The sequence below is a fragment of the Salmo salar genome, chromosome ssa13, assembly GCF_905237065.1.
Source record: "Salmo salar chromosome ssa13, Ssal_v3.1, whole genome shotgun sequence".
Lineage (NCBI taxonomy): Eukaryota > Metazoa > Chordata > Actinopteri > Salmoniformes > Salmonidae > Salmo > Salmo salar.
The window spans coordinates 76895155-76922829 of record NC_059454.1 but is presented as its reverse complement, the minus strand read 5'-3'; the positions used below and the strand labels follow the sequence as shown (position 1 = coordinate 76922829).

Sequence of the window (27675 nt, the reverse complement as noted above, 5' to 3'; positions counted from 1 at the left end):
GTCATTTAAAAGAGAAAAAGACGCACTCACTTTGGGTGCCGGATGTCTGCGACAGAGCGATTGAGGGAGATCCTATCGCTGACGTAGATGTTGAACCCATTCTCCCTGTAGGCCTGGTCCACCCGGTCAGCGTCAGTCAGCGGAAAGGGCTTTCCCTGCTCGCCGTTACCTACACACACACACACACACACAGAGAGAACAGACAAGAGTGCAACGATGCTGTTTGAGGAAGACTAGGGACAAAATGCCTTGCGCCAACCATCTGCTTTTCTCTGACAGACCGTGAAAGTACCTGGACTTAATGTCAGGTAAAATATCTTCGGTCTGAAGTACAGTACCTGCTGAATGAACCATAAGGAACTTGGAAATGTCTTGCAGTCTGTCGAGCACATAAATTTTAATGGCTTTGTGCTATAATGACACTTTTTTCGAAAAGCTCATGTTCCTACACACACGTGTCTTGTGAGGAATCATTTGTTATCGTAGTATATTAGTTGTGGGCTTCAAACCTCAAACTAAAAAGGGAATATAGGGGAGGGACTTCTTGAAGTTCTGTCCTACCAGAGCGAGTAGCGTCTCTCCTAATTGCATCGTAGTCGTGCCAGTCTTTCCTCCGCACGCCGTCCCGCCCCAGCTGGGCATTATTATTCCGGGGCCTGACGTTCAATCCCTGCCAAAACACACAGCATCAGGGAGTCACACATCAGGACATACACACAGAGGGTATCACACATACAGAGGGTAAAATGCACACAGACATATACACCGACACACGGGAACAAAGGGTCGCACATCAGGACATCTAACAAACCAGCAACCCTTCTGCCAGAGCCTGTCAGGCTTGATGCTCAAGTAGCTAACATTATCACATTCTGAAAGCATACCAGAAACAACCAGATAATGAAAAACAGTTGCCCATTATCCAACTGCAGAGAACCTTGCAAAAAAGAAAAAACATTTAGTCTACTGATTGTCAATATTAGGGCTGGGAATTGACATTCCAAACATGCTCACTACAGTACATTTGGAAAGTATTCAGACCCCTTCACTTTTTATTATGTCTAAAATGGATTAAATACATTGACACTCAATCTACACACAACACCCCATAATGACAAACCAAAAATAGAACAAAACAGAAATACCTTATCTACATAAGTATTCAGACCCTTTGCTATGAGACTCAACATTGAGCTCAGGGGCATCCTGTTTCCATTGGTCATCCTTGAGATGTTTCTACACCTTGATTGCAGTCCACCTGTGTTAAATTCAATTGATTAGACATGATTTGGAAAGGCACACACCTGTCTATACAAAATGTCCCACAGTTGACAGTGCATGTCAAAGCAAAAACCAAGCTATGAGGTCGAAGGAATTGTCCGTAGAGCTCCGAGACAGGATTGTATCGAGGCACAGATCTGGGGAAGGGTACCAAAATATTTCTGCAGCATTGAAGGTCCCCAAGAAATCAGTGGCTTCAATCATTCTTAAAATGGAAGAAGTTTGGAACCACCAAGACTCTTCCTAGAGCTGGCTGCCCGGCCGAACTAAGCGATTTGGGGGAGAAGGGCCTTGGTCAGGGAGGTGACCAAGAATCCGATGGTCACTCTGACAGAGCCCCAGAGTTCCTCTGTGGAGATGGGAGAACCTTCCAGGATGACAACCATCTTTGCAGCACCCCACCAATCAGGTCTTTATGATAGAGTGGCCAGACGGAAGCCACTCCTCAATAAAAGGCACACGACAGATCGCTTGGAGTTTGCCAAAATGCACCTAAGACTCTCAGACAATGAGAAACAAGATTCTCTGGTCTGATGAAACCAAGAATGAACTCTTTGGCCTGAATGCCAAGTGTCATGTCTGGAGGAAACCATGCACCGCTCATCACCTGGCCAATACCATCACTACGGTGAAGCATGGGTGGCAGCCTCATGCCGTGGGGATGTTTTTCAGCGGCAGGGACTGGGAGACTAGTAAAGATCAACGGAAAGCTGAACAGAGCAAAATACAGAGAGATCCTTGATGAAAACCTGCTCCAGAGCACTCAGAAACTCAGACTGGGGCGAAGGCTCACCTTCCAACAGGACAACAACCCTAAGCACTATAGTAGCAATTCTATAAGATGAGAGAAACTGCAAATACTTTTAAAAACTATTATAAAGATTTGCAAAAATTGATTAAATCAACCATCCACTTAACAGCGCATAGTTGAAAGCTCAACGAACAGTGTCGGTACAAATCAAATTTATTTATATAGCCCTTCTTACATCAGCTGATATATCAAAGTGCTGTACAGAAACCCAGCCTAAAACCCCAAACAGCAAGCAATGCATGTGTAGAAGCACGGTGGCTAGGAAAAACTCCCTAGAAAGGCCAAAACCTAGGAAGAAACCTAGAGAGGAACCAGGCTATGAGGGGTGGCCAGTCCTCTTCTGGCTGTGCCGGCTGGAGATTATAACAGAACATGGCCAAGATGTTCAAATGTTCATAAATGACCAGCATGGTCAAATAATAGTAATCACAGTGAACAGGTCAGGGTTCCATAGCTGCAGGCGGAACGGTTGAAACTGGAGCAGCAGCACGGCCAGGTGGACTGGGGACAACAAGGAGTCATCATGCAAGGTAGTCCTAAGGCATGGTCCTAGGGCTCAGGTCCTCCGAGAGAGAGAAAGAGAATTAGAGAGAGCATACTTAAATTCACACAGGACACCGGATAAGACCGGAGAAATACTCCAGATATAGACTGACCCTAGCCCCCCGACACAAACTACTGCAGCATAAATACTGGAGGCTGAGACAGGAGGGGTCAGGAGACACTGTGGCCCCATCCGATGATACCAGTTCTCAGCTTTTATAGAGAAGCACATCCTTTTTGTATACGTGGCAGTCAGCAGATAGTGTGTAGAAGGCAATTAGTTAGCTGTGCAGATTTAAGAAAGCATGAGGTTGATATGTGATTTTCCACAACAGCCAAGACAACGCAGGAATGGCTTCGGGACAAGTCTCTGAATGTCCTTGAGTGGCCCAGCCAGAGCCTGGACTTGAACTCGAGCGAACATCTCTGGAGAGAACTTAAAATAGTTGCCCAGCAACGCTCTCCATCCAACCTTACAGAACTTGAGAGGATCTGCAGAGAATGGGAGAAACTCCACAAATACAGGTGTGCAAAGCTTTTAGCATCATACCCAAGGAGACTCCAAGCTGTAATTGCTGCCAAAGGTGCTTCAACAAACTATAGTAAAGGGTCTGATTATGTAAATGTGATAATTAACTTTAGTAATAAATTTGCCCCAAAAAATACAAAATAATAATAATAATAACAATAATGTTTTTGCATTGTCATTATGGGGTATTGTGTGTAGATGGATGAGGGGGAAAAAACAAATTAATACATTTTAGAATAAGGTTGTAACTAGTGATGGACCGATATGACATTTTTGTCTGATACCGATATTTTCCTTGCCAAAAAAAAAAAAAGATACCGATAACAGATGTTTAAAATTTTTGCGACCTTTTAAGCATTATAGTACAGTTAAATAGTTAACACACACACATGGACGCAGTGGTCTAAGGCACTGCATCTCAGTGCAAGAGGCGTAACAGTCCCTGGTTCGAATCCAGGCTGTATCACATCTGGCCAAGATTGGGACTCCCATAAGGCGGCACACAATTGGCCCAGCGTCATCCGGGCCGTCATTGTAAATAAGAATTTGTTCTTAACCGACTTGCCTAGTTAAATAAAGGTTACACACACACACAGACCAAAAAGTTATTTTGTTGGCATTTACGCATGTCCCCATTACCAGTAAAACATAGTCAAAACCTATTTCTTTCACTAACTTGCTGTGCTGTTTCTTTGTTCAGTTGTTTCATTCTCAACCAGGATTTCTATGGAATGCCGTTTGGATCTTTGCATGTCAAAAAACCATACACGTCAAATTACACTATTTGACGTGTCAAATAAGCTTGTTGACCAATCAGGACATGAATGACTGCACGTCACATTAATTTAACACGTTCATATTTTTTTTATGTAGTTATTACACTCTCACTCATATGTCACAATGACTCATCGATACGCATGCTATGATGCTGGTAAAGTTGTCTCACGTGCTTACAGTGCTGGTCATTAAAAAAAGCTAGCTAGCTCATGGATGCAAACAATGTTCTTCCCCAAAAACATAGCAAAACGACAATCCGTTTTAGTAGCTGTAGTTAGCTAGCTTATTATATGTATTATTATAGGTGTCATCTAAAATAACCCTAATTTATAAGACAGTTCTATTTGATTAATGGTGGTCGGACCCATCTATGTGAAGCTAGCCACATAAAGATTAGGCACAAAAGTGGACTTTGCGGTCGAACAAATGATGCTTTATTACCAACGCAGTATTGTAAACATCGTTCGTGGCTATTGTTTGCAGACTTTTTTGTACAGCTTTGACAGTGCTAGTGTATCTTTTTTGACACGCAAAGACCCAAACAGCGTTCCATAGTATGCATGTCGTGAAGTTAATAGCAGTGACGCTATTAATGTGTAACTCCGGTAGGGCAACATCTGAAAAAAAAGCACACTTGGTAGTGTGTACCGGTGCTCGACCAGTCGGCGAAAGCCAACATCTCCCACAACAGAGAACGGTTGATTTTCAAGGGCAATGAATTCCATTATCTAGGCGTTAATGGATTTTGCCTATGAGTTGTCTCGCTGAAATGTTCTTACTCTTTCAAATGACTGCTCGATCCACACAGCAGACATTGTGTGGGCTAGGTCAGGAATGCTGTGTTGCACGTATAAAACGAGTGTTGATCAGTCATGGAAATAAGTGCTGAAAACATGTTGGCTCAACATTTAAATACAAGATGGAGAACAAGCTATAGGACAAAAGTGTTTTAGAGCAATTTTGGCAAACATTATGTACCTAGCAACTCGATACTTGGAAGTCTCAGAATCTAAATAATATTGTAAAAAATAATATTGCAATACTCTACTATATCCACCCCCCATCACAAGCCATTATGTTTTTTGTTTTTTTAAAGACTAAAACACAGATGTCCATGCTTGATTGATTGATTTAAATAAACCCCATTCTCCTTACACTCGATTTGAGAAAAAATGCCATCAGTTATAATTAAAAGCAACGTAAACTCCTTCAAGTGCTCCTAATTTTCTGCTACGCTGGTCACCGTTTCTCAGAGGCTGTTCTTATGACAGCAGAAGTGGAAAAGGGGAAGGAAGGAAGACAAGTATTAAGAAATTAATCTTTAACACATTATCCTAGCTGTGTATGGGGCCTGTTCTGTTGACAGGCTGGGACGGTGTAAGAGAGGTCTTGATCACGCATGCGCACAAATGGCTCAGACACGCAATAGTCTTTCAATGCAATAAGAGGTTCTTCACACGAGGCTGCACAATACCTCAAATCAGTCTCTGAGGGGGAGGGACACACATTGGGTGTCAGGTACCCCAATGGTGGAACAAGCTCCCTCACGACGCCAGGACAGCGGAGTCAATCACCACCTTCCGGAGACACCTGAAACCCCACCTCTAAGGAATACCTAGGATAGGATGAAGTAATCCTTCTAACCCCCCCCCCTTAAAAGATTTAGATGCACTATTGTAAAGTGGTTGTTCCACTGGATATCATAAGGTGAATGCACCAATTTGTAAGTCGCTCTGGATAAGAGCGTCTGCTAAATGTCTTAAATATAAATGTAAGGTAGGATGTCCATCGGCTATGAGGTGAGAGAGCAGTGAGAGGTTTGAGTGCGTCAAAGTTTAAACAATGGAAATTCAATGTTTCATTTCACACTTGACACCTCTGAGAATATCAATCCAAAGGCTTGCGCGCACACACACACTTTTCTACTCCTTTGAAAAATGCAAATGCAGTGATTTAGCCATTACCACATAATCTTTCATGCTCTAAAATCTATCCTTTCAGAGTTCAGATGTCACAAATTTGGTTCACAACACAATAGGGAAATAATTACCTCAATGAGAGGATGCAATGAGTACAACATTGTTAATTCAAATGGCAAGTCTAATTGCATGGAATACAATTAATTATTAAAGTCAGGCTGCTAAACGATATCACTGAGACGAGAAACAAACAACCAAACACACAAATACAACTTCCTGGTAGGTGAGATGGGGGCAACTGATCCAGAGAGCCCTCCAGGTCACTCAACCTCCAACAGGATAACCAGTACTTGCAATGTATGTAGGCAATTAGGCTAGCCCTTTTTCTCAAACAGATGATACATCAAAGGCCTATGTAAAAGTTTAAACAGTTGGGTTGAGTGTGTGTGTGTGTGGTAGTAGTTAGGCTATAGTATAGTGAATAGTAGTTCTGGTCAGGTCCCTGTTTATTACAGTGAGGGGAAAAAGTATTTGATCCCCTGCTGATTTTGTACGTTTGCCCACTGACAAAGAAATGATCAGTCTATAATTTTAATGGTAGGTTTATTTGAACAGTGAGACAGAATAACAACAAAAAAATCCAGAAAAACGCATGTCAAATGTTATAAATTGATTTGCATTTTAATGAGGGAAATAAGTATGACTCCTCTGCAAAACATGACTTAGTACTTGGTGGCAAAACCCTAGTAATCTACTAATCTATTTTTCAAACAGCTGAGGGGCCTAAGTACACAGTACTGATAACAATGCACACTGGCCAGAAGTCACCAAAACACCACACGGTCCACTTTCCAACAGGTACTGTATGTTGTCTGGAGGCCATTATCTCTCCAGCTACTCCATGTCCCCCCAGGCTCTAGCCTACATGCAAGGAATCTTAAGTGTTAAGATTAATTTTCTTCAGTAACCTGGACAGAGACATGACAGGGAGGTTCTGGTTACAATGCCTACACTCAAACCCATTGAGTGGCCTGTAAACACTCAACCAGAGCTGCTAATAGGTAGAGACACTGAGAAAAGTAAGCCTTAATTCATGAATACAAAACAAGACTATTAAAAGTTGGGTGCTTTACATTGGTGGTAGATGGTTGAGTTACGCCCAGACTACAATGTAAAGCACTTTGTGACCTATTGAAAAGCACTGTATAAATGTATATTGCATTTATGCAATCCATCATGACATGATTTCACTGCACAGCCAATTATACCAAGTGTACAAAACATTAGGAAGACCTGCTCTTTCCATGATAGACTGAACAGGTGAAAGCTATGATCCCTTAAATCCACTTCAATCAGTGTAGATGAAGGGGACGAGACAGGTTACCAAAGCATTATATCGATACTTTGACTCCAAGTATTAACTTGTAAAATATATACAATTATTTATAAAAACGTTTTTTTTTTTCTTCGTCTTTTTAAATTGTGAGCTAACATGTTATCAGCACTTTTATTTTCATGACTGATCAAAACTAATTTTCTCATGATCTTTCATCTCTGCAGCAGACATATAGTGAGCAATATGTTGGGGACATCAAATCGCAATACATATATAATCGTGAGAATCGCAATACTGTATCAGCAACCAAGGTATCATGATATTATCGTATCATGAGGTCCCAGACAATTCCCAGCCCTACCACCTATACCATCTTAAGGCGTCCACATGGTTCCCACGCGAAACAATTCGTGCATATATTATGACAACATTTTGTTTCGGCTATTCGTGCACTAGGGATGAAATGGTTACCGGTTTCACGATAAACCACGGTAAAATTCCCGACGGTTAGTATTACCTTTTCAAATTTGAATTATCATTAAAAACGTGTTTGATTTTTACAGGTTGAAAAACTCACGGGAAATACTGTCCAGCATCAACCAAAGTTAGTAACAGTCTGAAGCAGGGGCAGCATGCAACGTGGGTTATGTTTTGAGTGAAAACATGGAGAAGGCAGTGACAGCGCTCGGGAGATTTTTCAGCCTTCTAAGAGGACCAAATTCATTTGTTGTTGCTTGGTTTTCAATAGACAACTTGGTGAAATGATTTCAGTGTGTGTATCAGTACTTTTCGAACATTTACAGCACATTTTAACAATACCGCAATAATATTGATAACTGTGATAATTTTGGTCACTACAATCGTGATATGAAATGTTTATACCGTTTCATCTCTTTCATGCACACAACATTTTTTCTCAAGGCAAGGTTAAGTTAGCAGCCGAAGTTACGCCCCTTTGTCGGAAATTGGTCAACAGTAGGGATTCTTCAATTAAGTGTGTCACTCAACAAGAGACTAATCATTTACTTTTAAAAAATGTACTTGAGAAATACTGCACCAAACAGCTTAGTTAAAGACAGATATTTAAGCATTGAGACATGGATTGTGTGTGTGCGCCATTCAGAGGGTGAATGTGAAAAACAAAAGACTCAAGTGCCTTTGAACAGGGTATGGTAGTAGGGGCCAGACGCACCGGTTTGAGTGTGTCAAGATCTGCAACGCTGCTGGGTTTTTCACCCTCAACAGTTTCCCATGTGTATCAAGAATGGTCCACCACCCAAAGGACATCCATCCAAAATGGCAACTGTGGGAAGCATTGTAGTCAACATGGGCCAGCATCCTTGTGGAACGCTTGACACCTTGTAAAGTCCATGCCACAACGAATTCAGGCTGTTCTGACTGCAAAAGGAGGGGAGCAACTCAATATTAGGGAGGTGTTCCAAGGGCTGTGGTGGTCACGTAATTTGGTCTGCTGGTGATCACAGTTATTTCCTTGACTATCTCATGGTAATTGACCGTTAATTAACCTAGAAATTTAGCATCTCCTGGCTTCCACACTGATGCAGACCTTTGGAACATCTACATTATAAAGTCTAATAAATCCATGTAATATACCCTACACCTTCACAATAAATCCATTTATTTTAGACAGATTTAAAGAAACATGATATGAAGAAAGTGTAGTCTATTTCAGAAGAACAGAATAGCATAAGTTGTCCTTACGTTAGGTCCTGATCTGGCTACCCCATATGGCTGTGGGCTACACTAGTTCATTTAGTAGACAAGATTCGCTTAGAAATCCGTGGCATAATTTTATACTATGAAGAAAACAATTGAACAAAGCTGAATAAAATAGAAAGGGTATTGTCTCCAAATTATTTGAGGGAGTGCACACGAGGCTATTCTGTGTTGAGCGGTTAACCTCTCTTAGGTAGGGGGCAGTATTTTCACGGCCGGATGAAAAGCATGCCCAAAGTAAACTGCCTGTTACTCAGGCCCAGAAGTTGGATATGGATATAATTGGTAGATGTGGATAGAAACACTAAAGTTTCTAAAACTGTTAATATTATGTCTGTGAGTATAACAGAACTGATATGGCAGGCGAAACCCCGAGGACAAATCATCCCCCCCCCAAAAAAACTGTTCAGCCTACCACTGTTATCAATGGCTGTCACTTTTATTATAAGGCGAAATCCTCCCAGATTGCAGTTCCTAGGGCTTCCACTAGATGTCAGTCTTTAGAGTTTCATGCTGGTTTTTTGAAAAATGAGCCAGAAATTGTAGTTTTTCTAGGTGGCTCCCATTTTGGCTGTAGTGTTTCCAAGTGCGTGGAAGAGAGCGCGTTCTTTGGTATTTTTCTCTGGTAAAGACAATAACGAGTCTCCGTCTTAAATTTTATCGTTTATTTACGTATTAGGATACCTAAGGTTTGATTATAAACGTTGTTTGACTTGTTTGGAAAAGTTTATTAGTAACGTTTGGGATTCATTTTGTATGCATTTTGATGGAGGGAAACTGGGTGGATTATTGATTGAAGCACGCCAGCTAAACTGAGTTTTTATGGATATAAACAAGGATATTATCAAACAAAAGGACCATTTGTGATGTATCTGGGACCTTTTGGAGTGCCAACAGAAGAAGATCAAAGGTAAAGCATTTATTATATCGCTATTTCTGACTTTCATGGCACATCTGCCCGGTTGAAATATATGTATGAGGGGCGCTGTCCTCAGATAATCGCATGGTGTACTTTCACCGTAAAGCCTTTTTGAAATCTGACACAGCGGCTGGATTAACAAGAAGTTAAGCTTTACTTTGACGTATTACACTTGTGATTTTATGAAAGTTAAATATTTATAATTCTGTAGTTTGAATTTCGCGCTCTGCAATTTCAACGGATGTTCGCCAGGTGGGACGCTAACGTCCCACCTGCCCATAAGAAGTTAAAGAAATAGGTACTCCTATGCTTAATTTAGAGTTATTAATGTAACTTTTAGTTGTTCTACAAACATTGGGGCTATACGTTTAGATTTTTAATACATTGTAAGGCTGCATGATGCGACTAATGATGATTTGAAAAAGGTTGCTTGAAAGGCATGAGGTCCGCATTGTTTTTTTTGCGCGGACTATACACACTTCAGTCTCGTAACAACTTGACACACTTGATAATGCCTCAAATTCCCCGGTGGCATCCCCTTAGTGTGGCCATAATGCACCCTAAAAACATCCATACCTTTTGCGGCCATTGGCCGTTGTGCCCTTGGGCTAATTATAATTCCCTTCTCCCTGAGTGCTGTGCTCCGAAGCACCTCTCACATGGCTCTCTATCACGTGATCGGGTCTTTCGCACAGAGACATCGGGGACGCAACTGCATGTGTCGTTATCGAATTCTGAGCTGCATATTGAAGATATTGGAAGAACAGTCCACTTAACGTCGTCAGCCAACAAGATGAGTAGGCCTAACGAACAGCAAAAGCACTAGCCTATGTCAATCTACTATCCCCCATAGTACAAAAGTCGACCTATTCTATTCTGTGCGAGAAATAAATATTCCAAACCGTCTGGGACAGTTGTGGGATGCGATTGTTCCCAAATTAATACAACTACTAGCATTAAAAAAAACTTTTTTCTCGCAATGAGGCTGACGCAACAGATCACAACATTTAGCTTTCTTCACATTATAATAAAAGAATTACATGCATAAATCGCAATGCGCACACAGCAGTAGGCTATAAGCACAAATAGCCTACTATTAGCGCGAAAACGCCATTATCAAAAGTGACCACAAACGCGATTAACCATGTAATGCTTTTATTATAAAAAGGTGTATTATGATGAAAATTGTCTTCCCCAAACTTGAATCTCACATGCTGCTTATGTATGCCAGTTAGTCTCCACACACCATGTAAAGCAGATTAATGTGCTTAATTTAAGAAGTTATTTGGTCACTTTAGCTGTTATACAAACCTTGTCTAAACATATAGGCCTATGCTGGGCATCATTCCCAAGTGATAATATATAATTCACAAGTTATAGGCTAATAGTTACCCATCAGACTATTCTTGATTTAATCTCATTTTTGCATATACTAAATAAGATATGTGATTTTTTATTTAGAATGGACCATTATCATGCACCTGTGTCGAAACCGGGGCTGGGCACAAAAAAGTGTCATCTATGCACTTAAATAGCGAATGGTGGACACATTTCCCATGGTTCATTTTCATGCCAGCCAGGTAGGCTATACTCCTCCTGTTGTAAAGAGAAGCTTGTGCTTAATATTAGAAAAGTTGAGAAATAAATAGTAGGCCTAGACGACAGAAAGCTGATGGAATCCTCTTTTTAATAGATGCCATCACTGTTTTTTCATGCAATTGCATAGCCTATAGAAATGTTGCGCAACATGAGCTCTCATTAAGTGTTTGATTGATTTTCAATTTACATTTCCATTGGTGTCAGGGTGATTAGAAGGACAATAGAGTGCCGAGTACCAGGCAGTTCACAAGTTGTGTAAGTAGGTGACTTATGACCATCAGCAGCATCAGAGCTTGGAAAAGCCTAATTACCGTGACCAAACGGTCACGTGGAATTTGACTGCCTTCATGACTCGTGACCGTCGGTGTGGCGGTAATACGGTCACCGCAACAGCCCTAGGCGTTCCTAACGTTTTGTACACTCAGCCCAATGTTACAGGGTAGGGTCTACATTAATATATACTGCTCAAAAAAAATTAAGGGAACACTTAAACAACACATCCTAGATCTGAATGAAAGAAATAATCTTATTAAATACTTTTTTCTTTACATACTTGAATGTGCTGACAACAAAATCACACAAAAAGAATCAATGGAAATCCAATTTATCAACCCATGGAGGTCTGGATTTGGAGTCACACTCAAAATTAAAGTGGAAAACCACACTACAGGCTGATCCAACTTTGATGTAATGTCATTAAAACAAGTCAAAATGAGGCTCAGTAGTGTGTGTGGCCTCCACGAGCCTGTATGACCTCCCTACAACGCCTGGGCATGCTCCTGATGAGGTGGCGGATGGTCTCCTGAGGGATCTCCTCCCAGACCTGGACTAAAGCATCCGCCAACTCCTGGACAGTCTGTGGTGCAACGTGGCGTTGGTGGATGGAGCGAGACATGATGTCCCAGATGTGCTCAATTGGATTCAGGTCTGGGGAACGGGCGGGCCAGTCCATAGCATCAATTCCTTCCTCTTGCAGGAACTGTTGTCACACTCCAGCCACATGAGGTCTAGCATTGTCTTGCATTAGGAGGAACCCAGGGCCAACCGCACCAGCATATGGTCTCACAAGGGGTCTGAGGATCTCATCTCGGTACCTAATGGCAGTCAGGCTACCTCTGGCGAGCACATGGAGGGCTGTGCGGCCCCCCAAAGAAATGCCACCCCACACCATGACTGACCCACCGCCAAACCGGTCATGCTGGAGGATGTTGCAGGTAGCAGAACATTCTCCACGGCGTCTCCAGACTCTGTCACGTGCTCAGTGTGAACCTGCTTTCATCTGTGAAGAGCACAGGGCGCCAGTGGCGAATTTGCCAATCTTGGTGTTCTCTGGCAAATGCCAAACATCCTGCACGATGTTGGGCTGTAAGCACAACCCCCACCTGTGGACATCAGGCCCTCATACCACCCTCATGGAGTCTGTTTCTGACCGTTTGAGCAGACACATGCACATTTGTGGCCTGCTGGAGGTCATTTTGCAGGGCTCTGGCAGTGCTCCTCCTGCTCCTCCTTGCACAAAGGCGGAGGTAGCGGTCCTGCTGCTGGGTTGTTGCCCTCCTACGGCCTCCTCCACGTCTCCTGATGTACTGGCCTGTCTCCTGGTAGCGCCTCCATGCTCTGGACACTACACTGACAGACACAGCAAACCTTCTTGCCACAGCTCGCATTGATGTGCCATCCTGGATGAGCTGCACTACCTGAGCCACTTGTGTGGGTTGTAGACTCCGTCTCATGCTACCACTAGAGTGAAAGCACCGCCAGCGTTCAAAAGTGACCAAAAGATCAGCCAGGAAGCATAGGAACTGAGAAGTGGTCTGTGGTCCCCACCTGCAGAACCACTCCTTTATTGGGGGTGTCTTGCTAATTGCCTATAATTTCCACCTGTTGTCTATTCCATTTGCACAACAGCATGTGACATTTATTGTCAATCAGTGTTGCTTCTTAAGTGGACAGTTTGATTTCACAGAAGTGTGATTGACTTGGAGTTACATTGTGTTGTTTAAGTGTTCCCTTTATTTTTTTGAGCAGTGTATATTGCTTTTATCCCTGTCAAAGACATTGTATCAGTTTGCTTTGCTAAATAAGCAGGTTGAAAACAGTAGGCCTACAATACATGCAGAACAGACACTTGTTAATTGGCACAAACACCAATTAAAACACTTAGTAAAAGTATTTCACTACAAATCCTCTATTCAAAAGCTCTGAATTTCTCACTGTGCATCTGATGATCCTTCTGCTGCTGTATATTGAGATTTACTTTATCCTTACAGAGACAAAGCAAGCAGAGAAAATCATCTCTGACAGACAGGTAACCTTATTATTCACCAGCTTAGACTCGCTGCCACACTTCCTGTACTGAGCCAGGCGCCGAGATCAAGCCTCAGTTCAAGAGAGCCGCTCTCAAAATGTCACGGTGAGAGCCTTTCCCCTCTGCACTGACGAGGACCGACGAGTCCATCTGTGCAGATCCTGCTAAGAGGAAGCAAGATTGTGCCGCCCCATTTCCTTTTGATTAAAATTTCAACACACGGAGCTATGATATTCCACTGGGGCTTTGCTGCTCTAACAAGACCTTGGGAAACAAGACAAGGAGCTTCGGAAAACTTTTCGCTGCGTGTGTCGGTGTTTCTAGTGACAGAAGAGAAATGAGAAGAGAGAGCGAGCAGGGGGGTAGACAGATGAATAGGGCGAGAAAGAGGGGATAGGGAATAACAGAGAGCTGAAAGGAGCGATACGATTGAAGGAGAGAGAGAAAAAGAGTGTGTGTGGGGGGTAGACAGAAGAATAGGGCAAGAAAGAGAGAGGGGATAGGGAATAACAGAAAGCTGAAAGGAGCAATAAGATCGAAGCCGATAGACAGAAAGAGAGAATGGTTGGATCTTCATTAGTGATGTGGAGGAGGAATCGATAGTTGCATATCACAATATTTTTTGATGACATTATTATAGTCGATACTTTGACTCCAAGTATCAACTTGTAAAAAATAAAATACAAATTGGATGTAGCTGCGCCAAAACAGTATTTTTTTCATCCTATAGCTTGTTCAGTCTTTTTAAATAGCGAGCTAACATGTTATCAGCACTTTTACTTCCATGACAGATAAACTCATCTTTCTGCAGCAGACATAGTGAGCAATATGTTGGGAACATCAAATGACAATACCGAAATGCAATACATATTGAATCGTGAGAATCGCAATACATATTGTATTGGCACCTAAGTATCGTAATATCGTATCATGAGGTCCCTGGCAATTTCCAGCCCTACCTCCTATTCCATCTTAAGGCATCCGCATGTATAACAGTATAGCTTCCGTCCCTCTCCTCGCCCCAACCTGGACTCGAACCAGGGACCCTTTGCACACAGACAACAATCACCCCCAAAGCATTGTTACCCATCGCTCCACAAAAGCCGCGGGGAACAACTACTTCAAGGTCTCAGAGCGAGTGACGTCACCGATTGAAACACTATTAGCGCACACCCTGCTAACTAGCCAGCCATTTCACACCGGTTACACATGCTTCCCTTTTTGTGACATTTATTTGTTTCGGCTGTTCATGCACACATTTTTTCCTCAAGGCAAAGTTAAGTTAGTAGCCCAAGTCCACGCCCCTTTGTCGATGATTGGTCAACAGTAGGGATTCTTCAAATAACGGTCAATCAATGAGAGACTAATTGTTTTCATTTTTATATCACCTGAGAAATACTGCACCAAACATCTTAGTTATATGCAAAATAGTGTGACTAAGACCTCCTCAGCAAGAAATTTCTAAATTAATGAAAGATTTGAGTTACCTTAGATTCATTCTGACTATATTGAGACTGGCTATGGCATCTCAAAATGGACAAACAGTGCTATTGCAGCTTTTTTCTTGTTTTTCAAACGAAGGTCTTTTAAGGGAGTATGCAAGCACTAGAGCTGGGACGATAAACCGAAAATGCTTGACACCGACCATACTGATCACTTATAGCAGGCATTTTGCTTATATTGTTCATTACGATAAGTTGCCTATAGTAGAGAATTGTGAAGTTTGAAATAAGTTTGCAAATATGGTTGATTGATGGTTGTAGCCATCAATTGTCCCATTAACAAACTATTAGTAGTTTAAAGGATAAAAAATATAAAAATTAATTTGGGCAATTTATCATCACACATACATTTTTGTCCATATGGCCCAGCTCTATCAAGCACACTCGTTTGGTTCGGCTAGGCGCCAGCCAAACCGAAGCATGATGATGCCTTTACTCAGTGTCAGCTGAACAAAATAGAGCTCCACTATGGACCTACAAGAAGAAAACAAACGCGCCAGCAATGGCATATTCATATCCAGAAAAGCTGTTGTAACCACTAAATACTAAAGTCAGGAAAATGAAACCGAAAATTACATTAACACAACAACATTAATCGGATCTTCTTTTTTCACAGACACATTAGTCATACTACCATCCGTGCTATGGCCCAGACTTACTGTACAAACACAAACATCCTTACCACCGCTGATCAGAGTGATGCCCACTACCTTCATAATCAACACCATCAGATGGCTCCACACTGGCTGAAACTAATTTCACCAGAGGCTCTTTTCCGCTCCATCGGTATTCAGGGCACAACACAAACACACTAATACTGCAACGCTTAGACGCATCTCTTGTTTTGTCTCGCGGATGCACCCAGTCTTTAAGTGACGGCCCACAAAGCATCTGCAATCAAGCACAAATTTGGCAGAGGTGAAAAAATATTATCCCATTTTAACCCGAATGAGTGATCATTAACTTCAATGTACTCTAAATCAGGTCTGCTGATCTGATGGCTGTACCTCGTAAATCGTCTGTGTGAAAGGGTGGAAATATGTATATGAAAGTGTGTGTCGACTGCACCCTGTCGTTAATGAGAAAATGGTAAGGCAGCAGCAGCGATGGCCTATAACTTGCAACAAGCAAATAACATTTGAGGGCTGAAATAACTAGCAAAACAAATGGCTGGTCAGTCAGACAGACGGACAGAAAGGCTTCGTGGCATGACATGGTACAGCTGGATGCCAGAGGCTGCTCTCTGGATGAGTGCCAGAGATCTGGTCCCAGTGACCTCAGCCAGGTCTGTAAATGGAGGGATTTGAAGATTATGGAGAGCCCTCTCTGAATCACGATCACTCTCTAAACTCATTTTCATCCAGCTCTGGTCCATCGTTAATCTCACAAACACCAGATTATGTATGGCATTGAGGAGGGCTGGGATTGATGTTGCATCCTCCTCTGCTTGAGTTCTCATTATACAACTCAATATTTCAGAGTTCCAGATTTTGGATGTGCGACACAGACCAGCCTAATACACACATGCGAACGCAGACACACGCACTTTAGCTCTGTGTCTACTCTGGGTATGCTGCATCTTGTGGTTACTCTATCAGATAATGTGATGCATGGCATGGGACTGGCGTTACTGGCTTTCCTATCGATGTCCAAACAAACGCACGACCCAGAAGAATGAGGACTAAGCCTTGAGCTTAGCTAAAGGGGTATACATCTAAGGAGAGTACATTACTGTGTTCAGATGGAGCTCGGAGAGCTGGACCTCCGTAGTCTTCAATAAAATGTGCAAAACTGCAGAACACACAAAAAGTGGACAACAGACGTGGTCACTTAACTGAATAATTCTCTACATCTAATGCCTGTCAAACAAAGCTACTGCCCAACCAACTCCTGTTTGTTTGAGACACCTTCATGATTGGCAAAGCAAGTCCCCCAGAAGAGAGCTTTGTCCTCAGCCCAAAGTGGGTCTGGGCCTTGGGGTCATGGGTCTTTACCCAGAGTTCAAGGTATTGTACACACATCCACGATTCCACAACATATCAAAGCCACTATTTCTGTATATTTGTACTAAACCAATTCACATCTAGCAGGTGAAGTGTGAAAGTCTAGAGAAGACCTGCAGTGGTGTAAACTTTGCAAACATTTTCTGTGAGAATCTGAACAGTGTGTTGGAGTTGGTCTCCAACCTGAGTTCTGAAGAAAATAATGTTGAAGGACACCACAAATGATGTGTCAATCACAATTCAAAAACAAGTACAGGAAATATGCCTCAGGTTTTAGGACTTTTATACATCAAAACTAGGTTGTGTCCTCATTTAGTGGACACAAATACATGCCCTGACATTAAGCATGAGCTTGCACAATGGAACTAAAAGATATTTGGCAACCTTGAATGGAAATTCAATCATTATGCAGAGGTTTTCAATGCAATGACGACTTTTGTTGAGTTCGGGCCCTGCATGCAAGGACGATGGGTAAGTATCTGGTATAAAACGCTTGCCTATCCTTGAGTTGGAATTAAATCTATTATGTAGTGGAAGAATCAGGCTAGCATCCCAATAACTAAAACTAGGGCGATATGGTAAAACACTTTTAAACATATGGGTGATTGACATATCTTGATTTTTTAAGATGTCTCTAAATAAGCTTTGTTGCACAATTAAAAATATTAAATTCACTGCATTTCAAGCAGTCAGCAATAATCTAATTGCTGACTGAATCTAATCCAAACCATAAGACCCACTAATAAATGTAATTATTTTATCAAAATAGTTTATTAACCTGCTTTTTTGGAATAATCACTGATCTGGCTTTTAAGTCTATGAAAATGCCATTTTTATTACAAATTTAACCAGAACCATGCATAATCCACATTCACTAATAATGACTAACTTCTTGTAGCAGGCATTATAGAAAATGAAATGGAAATTTAACAAAAATTTCAAATTCATCATCTCCAGCACCATCCCAACATCAGCATATGTGAAAATGGCCCGTTTCTATGTTTTGTAGTAAAAAAGATAAGGTAAGTATTTCCAATGACATCAACCAATGATATAAATTAGGGCTTACCCCATTTAGCCGGCTGTTTGGTCGACCAGTAGCAACAAAAAAAGACAGGACACCCGTCTGATTCGCGCCTGTCTGCGTGGACTGATCCCTTGTGGAGGCCATGGGGACGGAACAGTCAATCAGTCTAAGACAGGCTTCCTCGTCGGGCTAGGGGGCACTATTTTCACGTACGGATGAAAAGCGTGCCCAAAGTAAACTGCCTGTTACTCAGGCGCAGAAGCTAGGATATGCATATCATTGGTAGATTTGGATAGAAAACCCTCTAAAGTTTCAATTTTTTTTATTTTATTATGTCTGAGTATAACAGAACTTATTTGGCAGGCGAAACCCTGAGGCCAAACCATCCAGGGGGAAAAAAATGGAGGTTACTTTGTTTTCAATTTGTTTTCTATGGGAAACTATATTTATGAGGCACCTGGTTGCAGATCCTATAGCTTCCACTAGATGTCAACAATCTTTAGAAATTGGTTGATATTTTTCTTTTGAGAAATTAAGAAGTACGGCTGTTCGTTGTGTCAAGCCAAGTGGACTCTATTGTTTGTAGCGCGCGACCTGGCGCTCGCTCCACGTTGATTTTATCCGCTATTGAACACAGTATATTCAGTCTTAATTTTATCGATTATTTACGTTTTAGGATACCTAAGGTTGGATTAGGAAAGTTGTTAGAAATGTTTGGACCAAGTTTACAGGTAACTTATTAGATAATTTGTAGTCATGTTGGGCGAGTTGGAACCGGTGTATGTCTGAATCAAACGCGTCAAATAAATGGACATTTTGGGGATATAAAGAAGGAATTTATCAAACAAAAAGGAGCATTTGTTATGTTTCTGGGACATTTTGGAGTGCCAACAGAAGAAGATCTTCAAAGGTAAGGCATGAATTATATCGTTATTTCTGACTTTCGTGTCGCACCTCCCTTGTTGAAATATGTTTGTCATGCATTTGTATGATGGGGCGCTGTCCTCAGATAATCGCATGGTTTGCTTTCACCGTAAAGCCTTTTTGAAATCTGATTAACAAGGAGTTAAGCTTTATTTTGATGTATTGCACTTGTGATTTCATGACAGTGTAATATTTATAGTAATTTAATTTGAATTTGGCGCTCTGCAATTTCATCGGATGTTGTCGAGGGTTTCCGCTAGCGGAACGTCTAGCCGTAGCAGGTTTTAAGGCACTGCATCTCAGTGCTAGAAGTGTCACTACAGACACCCTGGTTCAAATCCAGGCTGTATCACAACTGGCCGTAATTGGGAGTCCCATATGGCGCGCACAATTGGCCCAGCATGGTCCGGGTTTGGCTGGGGTAGACAGTCATTGTAAATAAGAATTTGTTCCGACTTGCCTAGTTAAATAAAAGGTTACACACACACACACACACACAAACCAAAAAGTTATTTTGTTGGCATTTACGCATGTCCCTATTACCAGTAAAACAATCAAAACCTATTTCTTTCACTAACTTGCTGTGCTGTTTCGTGGTTCATTTGTTCAGCCGTTTCATTCTCAACTAGGATTTCTATGGAAAGCCGGTAGGGTCTTTGCGTGTCCAAAAATATACTATTTAACACTATTTGACGTGTCAAATACACTTGTTGACCAATCAGGACCCAAACATGACTCATCACATAATAATTGAACGGGTTCATACATTTTTTTACGTAATTATTACACAATGATTACACTATCACTGATATTTGATATGTAACAACAATTTATCGATACGTATGATATGATGCTGGTAAAGATGTCTCGTGCACCTACAGTGCCGGTCATAAAAAAAGCTAGCTAGCTCATGGATGCAAACAATGTTCTTCCCCAAAAACATAGCAAAACGACAATCTGTTTCACTATATAGCTCGCTGTCATCATCTAAAACAGGGGTGTCAAACTCAAATACCCAGTGGGCCAAAATGTAAAACCTGAACAAAGTCGCGGGCCAACATTGAACAAATGAACCTTTTAATATGGACCCAAACAAGTTTTGCTTTAACATTGAATATGGAACAAGCATCGCTTATTACCATACAATATATAATTTAATAGTGGAGACATGCAAAATCGAATTTCAAATGAAAAAACACAATGGCATTCATTTATTAAATAAATAAAATTTAAATAAAAATCGTATGCCTCTTTTCTATTTGCAGCCTTCTGATTTAAATACCAAAATAAACTTTTTCCACTGGCTAATAATTTTACAAATAAAATGATAATAAATCAACCATTCAAGCCCATGCCTTGTAGCAAGAAAAAGTGCACAAAGAAAACATTAATTATTGCACACTGATCTAATCTGATGTGCCCAAGCCAGATACCTGGCATCTCTTCTTGGATGCTAGTTCATCAATGTCTGGGCTCAGGCTCTGAGCTGAAGAAATCCTCAGTATCGAGCGAAGGTGTTCATCAGTCAGACGTCTCCTGTGAGTTGTTTTGGTCATCTTCATCGAGGAGAAAAGTTGCTCGCATAGATAAGTGCTGCCGAACATGGAGAGCATCTGAGCAGCTTGGGTGCGGAGCTGAGGCATTGTGTCAGGGATGAACCGTGGAAACTGTGCGGCGCCCACAGCATCATACTTTGACTTCAGCGTGTCGTTGCACTGGAGTTCAATCAGCTCCATTTGGATGTTGGTTGGTGCATTTTCCACATCAACTGCGAAGGGATTACTAAGCAGTTCAAACCTACATTTCTGGACATCGAAGTCGGCAAATCGCCGGCTAAACTCAGCGGTGAGAACACTGAGTTTTTCAGCAAACTGTGCGCATGGGAACACGGCGGTAGAGATCTGCGCTTTTATGGTTTGGCAGCAGGGAAAATGGCAAGGGTTTCCTTGCAGCATCTGATTCTCCCACAGGCACAGTTTAGTTTTAAAGGCCCTCACTGCAGCGTACATGTCTGTGATGATGCGCCCCCCGCCCCTGAAGCTGCAGGTTCAGCGCATCGAGATGGCTCGAGATGTCACAGAGAAAGGCCAGCTCACACAGAAACTTTTGCTCCCGGAGCTCTGCTGTATCCTTCCCTTTGGTTTCCAGGAATTGACATATTTCCTCACGCAGCTCGAAACATCTGTTCAGTACTTTTCCTCTGCTTAGCCATCTCACCTCTGTGTGATACGGCACGTCTGCGTATTCCGAACCACACTCATCTAGAAAATGTTTTAACTGGCGGTGATTCAGACCTTTGGCTCTTATAAAGTTAACTACCTGTGTTACTGTGGTCATAACATGTTCCATCTTTAGGGCTTTGGCACACAGTGATTCCTGATGCATGATGCAGTGGTAAACAGTTAGCTCACCTGCACAGTTCTCTTCCCGCATCTTCTCCCGAACCATGCCCACCAGTCCACTCTTTTTACCGCACATCGCTGGCGCACCATCTGTCGTTAATCCAACGAGTTTATCCCACGGCAGCTTTATTTCAGTTACACATTTGGAAACCTCCTCAAAGATTTCCTTTCCTGTGGTTGTGCCATGCATTGATTTGAATCCCAATAGCTCCTCCGTAACACACAGATTTGAGTCCACTCCACGGATGAAGACTGACAGCTGAGCAGTATCAGATGCGTCGCAGCTCTCATCCACAGCGAGGGAGAACGCAACGAAATCTTTTCCCTTTTCCATCAGCTGGTCATACAGATTGGTAGCAAGATCACATGTGCGATCAGCTACTGTGTTCCTGCTCAGGCTCACGTTTGAAAATGCTTGCTTTTTCTCTGGGCATACGAGGTTACAAACTTTCATCATGCACTTTTTCACGAACTCTCCCTCATTAAAGGGCCGGGCTGATTTTGCGATCTCTGCTGCCACTATATAACTAGCCTTTACAGCAGCCTCACTTTGTGATGTGGCTTTTTTGAACATATTCTGTTGTGAAACCAAACTTCTTTTCATCTCCTCTACTTTCTGGCTCCTTTGAGTCATGTCCAGGTCCTTGTATTTGTCATGGTATTTCGTTTCATAGTGTCGCCTAATGTTGTACTCCTTACTTACAGCCACGTTGACTCCACAAACAAGACAAACAGGTTTGTCTTTTACATATGTAAACAGATATTCTGCCTCCCACTTGTCCAGAAAGCTCCTGTTTTCTGCCTTTCTTTTCGCCATTTTTGGGAAGGGATAGCGCGCTGACAGTTGTAGCGTCTATGTTGCTATGACTACTGTCACAGAGGAGAGGGCGTTTCTGGGTCCTGTCCTGATTGGCGCGCGAAAACAACTGCAGAGCATTATGGGATTCGTAGTATTAGCGGTGAATGCGCTGTATAATACCGGCGGGCCAGCTCTAGTAGTAATTTGGTATTGTCTCGCGGGCCAAATATAATTACCCCGCGGGCCAGAGTTTGACACCCATGATCTAAAATAACCCTAATTCATAAGACAGTTATTATTTGATTGGTGGTCGGACCCATCTGTGACGCTAGCCACAATAAGGATTAGCCACAATAGTGGACTTTGCGGTTAGCCTTCAAAATAAGTATGGCATAATTCTACTATTTGTATTCAATTGCATCACCGTCAATGACATACTTTTATTTTGAAGGCAAACCACAAAGTCCACTATTCTGCCTAATCCTTATTGTGGCTAGCTTCACAACATATAACAAGGTCCAGTCGAGCCTCACTAGCCAGATGAAGCTAGCTGGCTGCTTATAACGTTAGCTTTGGGCAACAGGGTTAAGAAGCTGGCAAGCTATTTATTTTTATGACCTGAAGTTCAATTTCAATAGGCGAACAACAAGTGGCAACCTAGCTAATACTTACTCACAAGGATTCCTAAATCATTGCTAAGAATAATGAAAATGACTGCAGGTTCTACTGGTCATTATTTTCAGGCTGGGTGTATTGGTGCTAGCTAGGTACCAAGCTAAAGCTAGCTACCCCAGAAGTTGAGGTCGAACAAATTATGCTTTATTACCAACGTGGTATTGTAAACACATTGTTCGTGGCCGGTGTCTGCAGACTTTTTTTGTAGAGCTTTGACAGTGCTACTGCACATTTTTTTACAAATTTTTTGACACATAAAGACACAAACGGCGTTCCATAGTATGTATGTTGTGAAGCTAATAGCAGTGACGCTATTACTGTGTAACTCCGGTAGGGCAACATCTGAAAAATCACGCACTTGGTAGTGTGTACCAGTGCTCGACCAGTTGGCGAAAGCCAACATCACCCATGACAGAGAACGGTTGATTGTCAAGGGCAATGAATTCCATTATCTAGGCGTTAATGGATTTTGCCTATGAGTTGTCTCGCTGAAATGTTCTTACTCTTTCAAATGACTGCTCGACTTGTTGACTGCCCGATCCACACAGCTGACATTGTGGACTAGCTGAGGAATTCTGTGTTGCACAGAGCGCAACATTTTATGTGGCGTCATTACATCATGTACCTACGTTACATACATTTGAAGTCGGAAGTTTACATACACTTAGGTTGGAGTCATTAAAACTCATTTTTCAACCACTCCACAAATTTCTTGTTAACAGACTATTTCAAGGCCTACCTTCAAAATCAGTGCCTCTTTGCATGACATCATGGGAAAATCAAAAGAAAATCAGCCAAGACCTCAGACCTCCACAAGTCTGGTACATCCTTGGGAGCAATTTCCAAATGCCTGAAGGTACCATATTCATCTATACAAACAATAGCACCGCTCATACCACTCGGGAAGGAGACACGTTCTGTCTTCTAGAAATTTCCACGAAAAGTGGAAATCAATCCCAGAACAGCAGCAAAGGACCTTGTGAAGATGCTGGAGAAAACAGGTACAAAAGTATCTATGTCCAAAGTAAAACAAGTCCTATCTCAACATAACTTGAAAGGCCGCTCAGCAAGGAAGAAGCCACTGCTCTAAAACCGCCATAAAAAAAGACAGACTACGGTTTGCAACTGCACATGGGGAAAAAGATCATACTTTTTGGAGAAATGTCCTCTGGTCTGATGAAACAAAAATAGAGCTGTTTGGCCATAATGACCATCGTTATGTTTGGAGGAAAAAGGGGGAGGCTTGCAAGCCAAAGAACACCATCCCAACTGTGAAGCACAGGGGTGGCAGAATCATGTTGTGGGGGTGCTTTGCTGCAGGAGAGACTGGTGCAATTCACAAAATAGATGGCATCATGAGGACGGAAAATTATGTGGATATATTGAAGCAACATCTCAAGACATCAGTCAGGAAGTTAAAGCTTGGTCGCAAATGGGTCTTCCAAAATGGACTATGACCCCAAGCATACTTCCAAAGTTGTGGCAAAATGGCTTAAGGACAACAAAGCCAAGGTTTTGGAATGGCCATCTGAAAGCCCTGCCCTCAATCCTATAGAACATTTGTGGGCAGAACTGAAAAAGCATGTGTGAGCAAGGAGGCCTACAAACCTGACTCAGTTACACCAGCTCTGTCAGGCGGAATGGTACAAAATTCACCCAACGTAGTATTGTGGGAAGCTTGTGGAAGGTTACCCAAAACATTTGACCCAAATTAGACAATTTAAAGGCAATGCTACAAAATACTAATTGAGTGTATGTAAACTTCTGACCCACTGGGAATGTGATGAAATAAATAAAAGCTGAAATAAATCATTCTCTACTATTATTGACATTTCACATTCTTAAAATAAAGTGGTGATCCTCACTGACCTAAAACAGGGAATATTTGCTAGGATTAAATGTCAGGAATTGTGAAAAACTGAGTTTAAATGTATTTGACTAAGGTGTATGTAAACTTCCAACTTCAACTGTAGGTATGCACGTCAGCTTTGACATCGGTTTTGCACATCGGGGAGTTAAACTAGACATCGTCGTCTTTCCTTCCAGTTCTCTGCTGCCAATGACTGGAACGAACTGCAAAAATCTCTGAAGCTGGAGACTCATATCTCCCTCACTAGCTTTAAGCACCAGCTGTCAGAGCAGCTCACAGATCACTGCACCTGTACATAGCCCATCTGTAAACAGCCCATCTATCTACCTACCTCATCCCCATACTGTATCTATCTATCTAATCTTGCTCCTTTGCACCCCAGTATCTCTACTTGCACATTCATCTTCTGCACATCTACCATTCTCCAGTGTTTAATTGCTATATTGTAATTACTTCACCACCATGGCCTATTTATTGCCTTAATAACTTAACTCATTTGCCCTCACTGTATATAGACTTTTTCTTTTGTTCTACTGTATTATTGAATGTATGTTTTGTTTATTCCATGTGTAACTCTGTGTTGTTGTATGTGTCGAATTGCTATGCTTTATCTTGGCCAGGTCGCAGTTGCAAATGAGAACTTGTTCTCAACTAGCCTACCTGGTTAAATAAAGGTGAAATAAAAAAATAAACTAGACAGACATCGGCCGATACTGACGTTGGCATTTTTAGCTAATATCGTACGATTCCGATATATTCACCAATATATCGTGCATCCCTATTGCCCAGCCCTATTTAAAACCCTCACTGGGATGCATGGATTAGTAAATGAATGGAGTTGCTCAGCCAGATCCCTGGGGCTGAGAGGAAAAGTGTTATTGGATGGTCTTTTTTGGAAGATAACTTATTACCTAAGGCCAGATAAAAGAACTGTCCATGCATTCACAATGAGGTAGAGATTCAGAGGGCAGTTGGTCAATACTTGTTTTTCCGTTTCCATTACACCTGCTGTGAGAGCCCTGCATTCAAACATGAAGCCGGATCATACACAGTCCAGCCATGCCCTACTGAGATACAAAAATCAGCTGCTTCACCTCCCCAGGTTCAGGGACAAAGAAACCGACCAGGGAAGTCGGCACTCTGCAGATCACCTCCCTGGTAGTTAACGCTAGAGGTCGACCGATTAATTAAGGCCGATTTCAAGTTTTCATAACAATCGGTATTTCTTGCAACCTTACGGTTAACTAGTCCAACGCTCTAACCACCTGCTTTACATTGCACTCCACGAGGAGCCTGCCTGTTACGCAAATGCAGTAAGAAGCCAAGGTAAGTTGCTAGCTAGCATTAAACTTATCTTATAAAAAACAATCAATCATAATCATTAGTTAACTACACATGGTTGATGATATTACTAGTTTATCTAGCCTGTCCTGCATTGCATATAATCGAAGCGGTGCGCATTCGCGAAAAAGGACTGTCGTTGCTCCAACGTGTACCTAACCATAAACATCAATGTCTTTCTTAAAATCAATACACAAGTATATATTTTTAAACCTGCATATTTAGCTAAAATAAATCCAGGTTAGCAGGCAATATTAACCAGGTGAAATTGTGTCACTTCTCTTGCGTTCATTGCACGCAGAGTCAGGGTATATGCAACAGTTTGGGCTGCCTGGCTTGTTGCGAACTAATTTGCCAGAATTTTACGTAATTATGACATAACATTGAAGGTTATTCAATGTAACAGGAATATTTAGACTTATGGATGCCACCCATTAGATAAAATACGGAACGGTTCCGTATTTCACTGAAAGAATAAACGTTTTGTTTTCGAGATGATAGTCTCCGGATTCGACCATATTAATGACCTAAGGCTCGTATTTCTGTGTTATTATATTATAATTAAGTCTATGATTTGATAGAGCAGTCTGACTGAGCGGTGGTAGGCACCAGCAGGTGGTTGTTCCCCTTGCTCAGCATGGGTAACACTGCTTCGAGGGTGGCTGTTGTCGATGTGTTCCTGGTTCAAGCCCAGGTAGGAGCGGGGAGTGGGACGGAAGCTATACTGTAACACTGGCAATACTAAAGTGCCTATAAGAACATCCAATAGTCAAAAGGTATATGAAATACAAATCGAACAGAGAGAAATAGTCCTATAATTCCTATAATAACTACAACCTAAAACTTCTTACCTGGGAATATTGAAGACTCATGTTAAAAGGAACCACCAGCTTTCATATGTTCTCATGTTCTGAGCGAGGCACTTAAACGTTAGCTTTCTTACATGGCACATATTGCACTTTTACTTTCTTCTCCAACACTTTGTTTTTGCATTATTTAAAACCAAATTTAACATGTTTCAATATTTATTTAAGGCTAAATGTATTTTATTGATGTATTATATTAAGTTAAAATAAGTGTTAATTCAGTGTTGTTGTAGTTGTCATTATTACAAATAAATAAATAAACTTTTTTTTTTTTAAATCCGTCGATTAATCGGTATCGGCGTTGAAAAATCATTATCGGTCGACCTCTAGTTAACACGATATAAAACGAATGTGTGGCACAGTGAACTTTTGGCCCAAAGTGAGGTCAGCCCAGCTCAGCATAGAGGACAGTGACCGGAGGAAGAGAGGTTGTTCCAAGTCTAGTAGCTTATATTCCATAGGCAGGGGCCTACAGTGAGGCACACAGACCCCCCTTGCAAGGGGGAG

At 41.8% G+C, this 27675-nt stretch overlaps 1 protein-coding gene across 1 annotated transcript in view; it reads right to left on the bottom strand.

The window, feature by feature from the left end:
- The window catches only part of LOC106567995 (polypeptide N-acetylgalactosaminyltransferase 10), a 141812-nt gene that overhangs the window by 101769 nt on the left and 12368 nt on the right, over positions 1 to 27675 (bottom strand). The window contains exons 2-3 of the mRNA XM_014137962.2: positions 562 to 670; positions 31 to 169 (exon numbers count right to left, since the gene is read on the bottom strand). Of these exons, the coding sequence (XP_013993437.1) occupies positions 31 to 169; positions 562 to 670 (248 nt within the window). The remainder of the gene's footprint in view (positions 1 to 30; positions 170 to 561; positions 671 to 27675) is intronic.